At 43.8% G+C, this 8,695-nt stretch overlaps 1 protein-coding gene across 1 annotated transcript in view; it reads right to left on the bottom strand.

The window, feature by feature from the left end:
- Nucleotides 1-404: 404 nt before the first annotated feature.
- Nucleotides 405-8,695, bottom strand: part of GATAD2A (GATA zinc finger domain containing 2A) — a gene marked incomplete at its 5' end in the record, with an annotated part of 10,934 nt that continues 2,643 nt past the window's right edge. The window contains 6 exons of the mRNA XM_009707604.1: nucleotides 405-1,372; nucleotides 2,326-2,512; nucleotides 3,264-3,553; nucleotides 4,121-4,400; nucleotides 5,256-5,423; nucleotides 6,594-6,725. Coding sequence (XP_009705906.1) covers nucleotides 1,242-1,372; nucleotides 2,326-2,512; nucleotides 3,264-3,553; nucleotides 4,121-4,400; nucleotides 5,256-5,423; nucleotides 6,594-6,725 — 1,188 coding nt within the window. The remainder of the gene's footprint in view (nucleotides 1,373-2,325; nucleotides 2,513-3,263; nucleotides 3,554-4,120; nucleotides 4,401-5,255; nucleotides 5,424-6,593; nucleotides 6,726-8,695) is intronic.

Raw genomic sequence — 8,695 nt, 5'->3', positions numbered from 1 at the left:
AAACCTGTCCTTAAAGCAGGGTTACCTAAAGCTCTATCAAAAACGAAATACTGAAGTGATGGACAGAGGAGCATGCTTGCTACGCCTGGAAGAATGGAGCTCTAGAGGGATCAAGGTAGGCAGTCCTGCCCCCAACGTGCCCAACACGTGCTGGCACGGTCATCGGGCCACCGCAGCACCAACCGGGATTGGCCGCTTCCCGGCGGGGATCGGCCCCTTCCCGGCGGGTATCGGCGGAGGAAGGAGCCTGCGACCTGACGGCAGCCTCCTGGTCCTCTGCTCCCTCCACTTGCCCTTTCTGATTGCGTGCAGCTTCTGGAATTCCTTTTTTTTTTTTTTTTTTACCTTGAATAAAATTGCTCAAAACAACAACAACAAAACCCCTCCAAAAAGAAAATAATCAAAAACAGTTTCACTTTTAAGTCTCTGGGAACGTATGAAAGGCCCAACTGCTCTTCGCTGAATTAGAAAGACTGAACAAAGGTGTTTGTCTATTCAGTAAACTAGATTTTAGACTACCAACAGTTCAAAGTCTATTCAAAACAGAATCCAACAAAAGAGAGAGACTCCCGCACTGGTTCCCACCTACCAGACAAGTTTTGGTGGCAGCCAGTCCCTTAGGAAAAAAAAAACAACCAACCATAGTCAACTGGAATTTGAGTTTGCACTTATTTATCATTAGCTCATCATCAGAAGATTTTGAAACATTATAATCTGTAGACTGCCTTCCTGGCTGGAGGAGGGGCAGGGAAGAAAAGCAAACATGAACTCGGCTCACTAAATGCATCTGCAAGATCGGGCTGAAATTCCTCTCTCCTTGAACTGACATCCATGCTCGATCGCGAACGAACACCACGCTCCTGGTGAATGGGTAGTTACCAATAAAGAAACCGAAGGCAGAGAGTCGTTTAGTCCTCCTTTTGTGCTGGTGACAAAAAAAATCCAAACTAAATACATAAAGTCAAAAAAAAAAAAAAAAAGAATTCTTCCCCTTCCCTGACAGCCTTCATCATCAGTCAATCATAAGAATCTGAGAACCAAATGAGCTAAAGTCTTTCCCACCCACGTGGTGTCGTTTTCTCATAGCAGGGACAGCAGCACTCGATGGGATGAGGAGTGGTCTTCTTGCATCCTATAAAGCCTGGGGCATATCCAGCTGGGATTAAAGCAGATTCCACTGTAATGTGGTATAAAAAGGATGGCAGAAACAGGAAAGTCTTCCTCTTGGGCATTCCTCTGCATTATTTCCACGTGGCGGACTGTGGGATGGACCGTGGGGGAATCATATCCAGGAGATATTCACGCTGGCGGTCTACTGCTGAAGATGACTTGTGCACAGCTAAACTAGGATTAACAAAAGGTAAAGCCCCACCTGATGAGATATAAAAGAGAAGAGAGAGCAAGCGTCACAGTACGATACAAACAGGAGACAAAGCAGTGCCAAAACCACACTACTCGCTTTTCATCCACATCAAAACCGATCATCTAAGGATGGGGCACTACTGGCCACGAAGGTCAGACACTTCAGAAGGTGAAAGCTTCCAAAATCATCCAAACAAACAGAAGCAATATTTTGTACCAGAAATGAAGATTTGAGCAAGCTAGAGCATTCTGCAATGAAATTACATTTTAAATGATAAATTGAGCTGTCAGGAATTAAAAAAAAAAAAAAAAATTTCAAAAGAAATCCACTGGGCGAGAAAGTAGATCCCGAGAGAGCTAGTTGCTACAGTGGTTCCTTCCTGGAGATCCCAATTATCATTTAAGAAAACAAATGACTCTTCTCAAGTCAGATTCTTACATATAAAGAAAAAGATGAGATTACAATTTATAATTTCCACTTGTTCAAAGCAACAGCTTTAGTTATTTCAAATCCTGAGGAACGCTGGGAGTGTGCACTGTAGCCTCACCTAGAGCAAAACCATCTATTTACGGTACATGTTGCTTTCAGTAAAAAGAAAACACCAGTCAAAATTAAATGACTGAATTAAACTCCCAGCACCGAATAACAAACTCCTGCGGCACGGTACTGGCTGTGCATATAGACTCAATGATGAACAGTCTGACATTACATCTATTTAGTCTACTTATAAATGTGTAAAGCAGTAGTTTTTATTTGATAGCACCACTTAATTGCCCCTTTTGACAACCATAAACCACACCAAGAGCAAGTGCCAACAACAATACTAAGAGCAAAGCCTCGGTATCACCGGGCTTTCATGCAGGAAGTGTCAAAGAGAAAGCATCCTTACCCAAAGAACTATGATTGTTGGACAGAGTGCAGCTAGTAAGTACAAAGACAAGAAACTTTAGAGAAAAATCTACCTGTATTGATGGGAGTCTTCTTCCAGGCGGCAGCGCTGCCCTTGCTGACAGGTCTCTCAGCATGCTTACCTGGCCTACTCCCAAGTGCTGCTGCAGACGATGCATTCTGCAACTTGGGTGACTGGCTAAATGCATGCAACACTCCTCGTGGAGCTCCAGGAGGACCTCGAGACATCTGGCTAGAAGTCTGGCAAGAGAGCGAACGGTAAGAAGACAGGCATCGCAGTTTACTGTCTCTCTCAAGTACAATAGCCTTGATGAATCTCTACTGCCCCTCTCTCCTTTCTTGGCCTCTTCTGCCAAGTCTGGAATGCATTACAATAGTTTCAGGGCTGAAAACTTCCAAGGCATCTCTACAACAAAATAAGAATCGGCTTTCTACTTCTGAAAGCACCTGTAAGGATGAGGAATTATGAGCAACTGCAAAGCAGCAAAAAATGGGCAGTGTAAGCATCTCCATACACAGGCAACACTAACTCCCTGTCCTAAATAACCAGTACCTTGATCATTTCAACTCCAAGCAGCACTTAATCAGCTTCTGTCTTCCTCAAACTGAAAGGTGGTTTTACAAGGTCTGAGAGACCCAGTCTCTGTCATGGATGGTTGCTACCATCGCCTTAAAACTTCAGAAGCAACATTATGTGTTCCTGGCTCAAGCCAAATATTTTTATTTTTTTTTTTTCCTATCTTGGGTCAATTTATTCTTGTGTCTTTGGCCCTGGAGCACCTCTTTCCATTTGGTACATCCTAAAAAAAATTCAGGAACAGACTTTGCAGGACACGAGTTAAGCTTACACTCAAACACACACACTGTGGAGCTTAAATAAAGCAAGCTCATGCATCAGTTTCGGGCCTGCATCCTGAACACTTGTGCTTGGAGCGGCGGGACCCTTGCCCCATCACCACCAAGACCTTGCTTCTGGCTGACGGAGCCTTACCTGCTTGAGCGAGTGGTGCTGAGCTATAGGGTCTGACTTGGTCTGTACAGGAGATGCGGTCTGTTGCAGTATCCTCTGCTCAATCTCCTGCTCTTGCTGCAGCGCTTTTACGAAGGCAGCCTTCAGTCGGTTAGTGTGCTCGGCTTTCAAGGCCTTTTTCTGATTCGACGTCATGCAGGTTTCACACATAATAGTTCCGTTCTTCTCCTCCCTCCAACGGCAGGTGAAGTCAGTCTTACACTGAGCACACATATAGGGCTCGCGAGACGATACAGCAACAGAAACTTTACCTGGAGAACACAACCAGCTTAGCTCAGCTCCATCTGACTTCTATGAATGAACAATACTTGAGAAACCTCAAGAATATTCCAGCATAAAAAACCCCCCAAACCCAAAGCAAACCCTCCACCCTTAACTCTCCTCAGTCTGAAGCCTTTTGCATTACTAGCATTACTACATCTTTAAACTCTTCACTTCTGTGAGCGGGTGCATAGGTATCCAGCTGATACTTCTTCAGATACTAGTTAGAGAATTTAGTGGTGACGGACAAACAAGTGGCTGATAGGAAGTGAACAGTTCTGGGGAGAACTGGATGCATTTTAGAGAAACCTTTACAATCAGCGTCTAACCTATTAGATACCATAACATTTTATTTTAAGACTTTTTAAAAACTTTTTTAGAATTTTAAATAAAACAGGTTCAAAATTATTAAAAGGAATTGAATCCTAGATTTGACCAAGTGTCACAATTTAATCCTGCCACGCCTGAAACTCATTGCTGCCTGCTACTGAGGTAAAGTCCCCAGATGGGAAAGATTCTCTCCTCGGCTTTGAGGAACATTTTTAACGCTATCTCACCTTGAGTTTCCAGCAAATTCTGCACAACTTCTTCCAACCCGACTAAGTAAATAAATTCGTTATTAGCTGCACTTGGTAGGAAGTTCATCTCTGGTGCAGGCGGCTTGGGAGGAGGGATCTCCAACAGCGTCTTCTCCAGCTGCTTCCGCAAGGCAAGCTTGGCGGCGGCTTGCCGGCTGGCCGGTGAGTCGTTGGAGTTGACAATGGAAGCGGCGCTGGTCGTAGTAGCGTTAGCCTGAGCGGATGTCACGGTTGTACCTTTGATTGAAGTTGGTGAAGCCTGGGAGGAAACACGACACAGCTTAGTGACAAAGACCAGATGGTTTGGTGCTTTCCAGACACGTGCTCCTCTCCACCGAGAGGGAGGCAAAGCAGCGCTGGCTCTGACGCTGCGCGGGGCTGACTAGGGGCGAGGAAGGCTGGCTGCTTGGGACTAGACCAAACCGCCTGCCTCAATTTTATTTTTGTAGGTGACCAAACAGACCACAACACACATGTTCACGGCAACACTGTACCTGTCATCTAATGCTCTAATTCTTTTTCTAAACTGCTTTTTTTTTCTTTATTGACGACTTTTATACAGCAGGTTTAGAAAGTCTAAAGAAAAAAATCAACAAGGAGTCCTTTTCCTTATCATTTTGTCAAAGCACTGACTTTAAATTGTTTCCTTTATCTACAGCACTTGTATGCCAGTATCAGTGGTAGATGTTAAGTTGCTGCTTCAGCATCTCTTGGTGTTTCAAAGAGGCGTGCTAACCCATTTTGAGCTCTGTTTACAAGAACACTCACTTATGCTTCTTAAGGAAGGGAGGGAAAAAAAAAATTCTAATGGACAGCTTCACATTGAAATACCAAATGTGAAATGAGGCACAAAATTCGGTTCACTGCAATATATATTTCTTCCCATTACTCTGGAATGTTTGTCTTCATTCCTGTGTACAGAAGGTGAATGTGGACAGAGAAAGGGACTGCACGGAAAGAACAAGGAGCAGGACAGCTGTAGTAATAAGCAACCACATCAGTTAGATGATAGCAGGCCACACCAATTAGATACAGCAACCAGACAATCAGTAATTAAAACCATTTATCTGTTCCTCTGAGATGAATTTGGCACAAAACTTCTTGCAGAACTTACCTGCGGGATATTGACAAGCAGGCTGGTGTTGGGGACGTTGGCGACGCGGATCAGACCCTGCTGGATAATTCGCTGCCCCTGAATTTGTACGCTGGGGACCGATGCCCGCGGTGCCAGCAGCAGCGGAGGCGGCCCCGTGCTGGAGTGCTGTCGGATGTTGTGGATTTGCTGGGAAGACACAGAAATGGGCTGATGCAATGGTGCCATGAACGATGGGGAGGATTAGACAGCGGGAAGTAAGCGGTGGGAGTCGAATGGGATGACGTGAGACAGTGGAAATGAGGCAAGGTAGGGAACGCAAAGAAAGCGTGATAATTAACATCCATGTCAAAATGTGATGTTTTTCCCTTTTCCTCTGTCAAAACGAAACAAGTAGAACATAACGTGAAGAGAGGTGCTTGGGTGTGAGGCCACCACATTACGGCCAAAACAGCTGTGCCAAAAAAAAAAAATAATCTAAGTTTCCAAGTCAAACTTCTTTCAAAATGTATAGTTGTTAAGCCTGTTTCATTTTAAAAGCATTAGGGAAGCTATTTCTCAGAATGAGTTTTTCTCCATAATCAGAACAGAAAGAAAATGAAGTACCAAATCTCTACCTTCTTCCTTAATGCTGGCTGTGCAACAGATAAAAGCAGACCTTTCACAGCAAAACAAATCCTCATTTAACAAGGAAATATTTCTTTCCTGGTATCCCACGGAAGTCATAATTTTAGAAAATCGTATCAAATTGAATATTACTTTCCTACTCCTTTAGCGACACCACTATTTTCTGTTATAGGTGATAAAGACCCTGCAAAGCAGCACTTTCAGACTTCCAGTTGACTATCTCATTTCAGCAGCTCTTATTCAATTGCAAGACAGACACAATGAGGGGGGGAATAAAAAAAAAAAAGTGTGTTTTAGCATTTGAAAAGGTGAAATTGATATGACAGAAAGAATAATGAGGGGAAAAAAATACGGAAGAACAAGGGATTGTGTTTCATTTCCTCTGCTGCTGCTCTCCTAAAAAGCAGGTGAAGCTGGAAGCCTTTAAATTAACTTTGATAACAAAGGCAAACAAACTGCTCTGGTACAGCCAAGGGAAGCAGCTATGCAGGTAGGGCAGTATCCTGCATCACCACAGCGTTTTCTCATGCTTCACTGGAAGCCTTACGGGACAGCACAATACGCAAAACTGAAATGATGCAGGATCTTTCAGTAGCAATATATCTAGCCATATGAAGAAATTCCAGCAATAACTTCATAGGTTCCCTCCAGGCAAGCAGAAAGATGACTAATAAAATAGTTAAGATGCATTAAGGAAAACCACAGTGGCTCTGCCACAAGGTAAATACTAACCTGTGCTCCTCTGACAAGAGGCGGCATTACTATCTGTGTGTTTTGCTGAGTTCCTAATTTTGAAGAAGTCTGCTGTCCTCCGCGGACCAAGGGAGGAGGAATAACAGTGCCTGGTATACGTGTAGAAGAGGTCTGCAAAACAGAAAATAGTTTACTCGCATTGTTTTGTTCTGGCATATTTATACGCATGCTCTCTTCTGCTGCTTAGTGTGTTGATAAAGCAGTATGTGAAATCTTACGCAGCAATACAGACACACGTAAGGACACGATGGCGGTCTGGCTACACACTCAGGGATTGTTCTCTCTCATCCTGCACAGAATTCAAAAGGTAAAGAGCAGTCCTGAACCACATTTTCACCTGCCCTCCCACCGCTGAAATACAATAGCTCGAGAACTGCTGTACTGAGACACGGCAAAGAGGCACGCCATAACCCGAGTACGAGAGCGGGGGTACACAGGAGCAGCTCTCCTCTCTGGCTGATGTGACGGGTGCAGTATCTGTCTTGAGCCAACGGAAAGACTGTAGGACAAAAGATGGCCGGGCTGGTTTCGGTGCAGTTAAGTGTTAAAAATACAAAAAAAGGGGGGAGGGGGCAGGGAAAAAGTGTATTTTGGAGGTGGAGTAAGAGAATGGGGAAATATAAACTGCTGCCTTCGAGGAGAAGCACGGGGCAGACAGAAGTTGGAGATGCAGGAACCCGGGGAGGTGAGCAGACTGGGCATGTGCACGTATGTGGGAAGGAAAAAGGGAGACAGGAAAAGGGGAAAGCTTTAGAAAAAAAAAAATGAAAAAGGAAAGGAATCAGGCTAAAGAAGTTTGAAAAATTGCTGCCTATGCTTTTTGGGCTGCATTAAATCCTCCAAGTTTCTCATGACGCTATAAAAGCTGACACTGTTTCGTGCACCACTTACGTTCCTTCAGACCACTGATGCCACGCAATCGAGGCTGAGCAGCACTCGCTGCTCAAGAGGAACAAACCTCTCCATCCTATTCATGTGGCTTTGCACATCTTGCCGCTTCCCTCACTCGAGCCCCAAACTGACCATCATCTGTAAATGAAGGCTTTTAATAACACTGAAGCTCCCGCTTTCATGAGTTACCACGTGTACGCACACGAACATACTTCGGCAGGTGGGAAGTTTTATCCCCTTCTGTTATGCCTTTCAACTGAAGACCAAATATTAACTCAACTTCCACACACAGGAATTAGTAGAGTTTTTACGGTCAAGCAAAAGCAGATGGAGGTTAGGTTAATTTGCTCAAACACTGCAAATTAGACAGAATAACTTCAATTCTGGCTTCTTAGCTCCCAGCTCTCTGCTCTGTCCAACCGAAGTTTCACTGTCTGATTGCTGAAGATTTAACTCGTGGTCCAGTTCCTCTGAAAGTGCTGTCTTCAGTGAAGGCAACTTGCCTCAAGGAAGAGATTACGCCAGCTGACAGATTGCTTTAGGTTATGTGAATGTTCCCTAAACAGACAGCAAGTTTACCCCCTTCCCCTGAGTATAGCATTCTAGGGAATTTTGAAGTGAAGAACTGCGATTTTCCAAGTGAAAGCATTTTGTGCTGAAGCAGTTTTGAAATTTGTTTCGAATTAGCCCAAGGTAAATAACCAGAAATGTTTTAAATCCAAAAGCAAAACAAGATACCAGACTCAAGAGGAAGATTAGGTTGACAGATGTCAATTGCCTCTGCTTTTTTTTTTTGTTGTTTCTTCCCCAAGGTTTTCCAACATTTCATTTAATTTAGTCTGAACCAAGATCTTTCCTACCATCGTGTGCCATTCAACCATCAAGCCAAAAGAGAAAAATCATATGATTCACTCAGTTCTTACAGTTAATTGTACTGAGGGCACAATTAAGTCTCTTGAGGGTACGGCAACAGGCTGCCACAATATTTCTATGACAGAACTTCATGGCATCTTCTTTTGCCAAAGGTTGTTAGTACTAGTATGGATGTATTTATCAGTAGAGTGGACCAGGATGATCAGCCACTGAAAAATAAGCTTAGGAGAGTTATCTCTGTGTGACATCCTACTTTTATCTCCCACCCCAGTAGTTCCTAAAAAGTTTATAGCGGGGTTTCTGGGAGTTTTTTAAAA

Source organism: Cariama cristata, unplaced genomic scaffold, assembly GCF_000690535.1.
Source record: "Cariama cristata isolate BGI_N322 unplaced genomic scaffold, ASM69053v1 scaffold24759, whole genome shotgun sequence".
NCBI classification, from domain to species: domain Eukaryota; kingdom Metazoa; phylum Chordata; class Aves; order Cariamiformes; family Cariamidae; genus Cariama; species Cariama cristata.
Note: the sequence above shows the minus strand (reverse complement) of the source record. Positions and strands in the feature narration are given on the sequence as shown.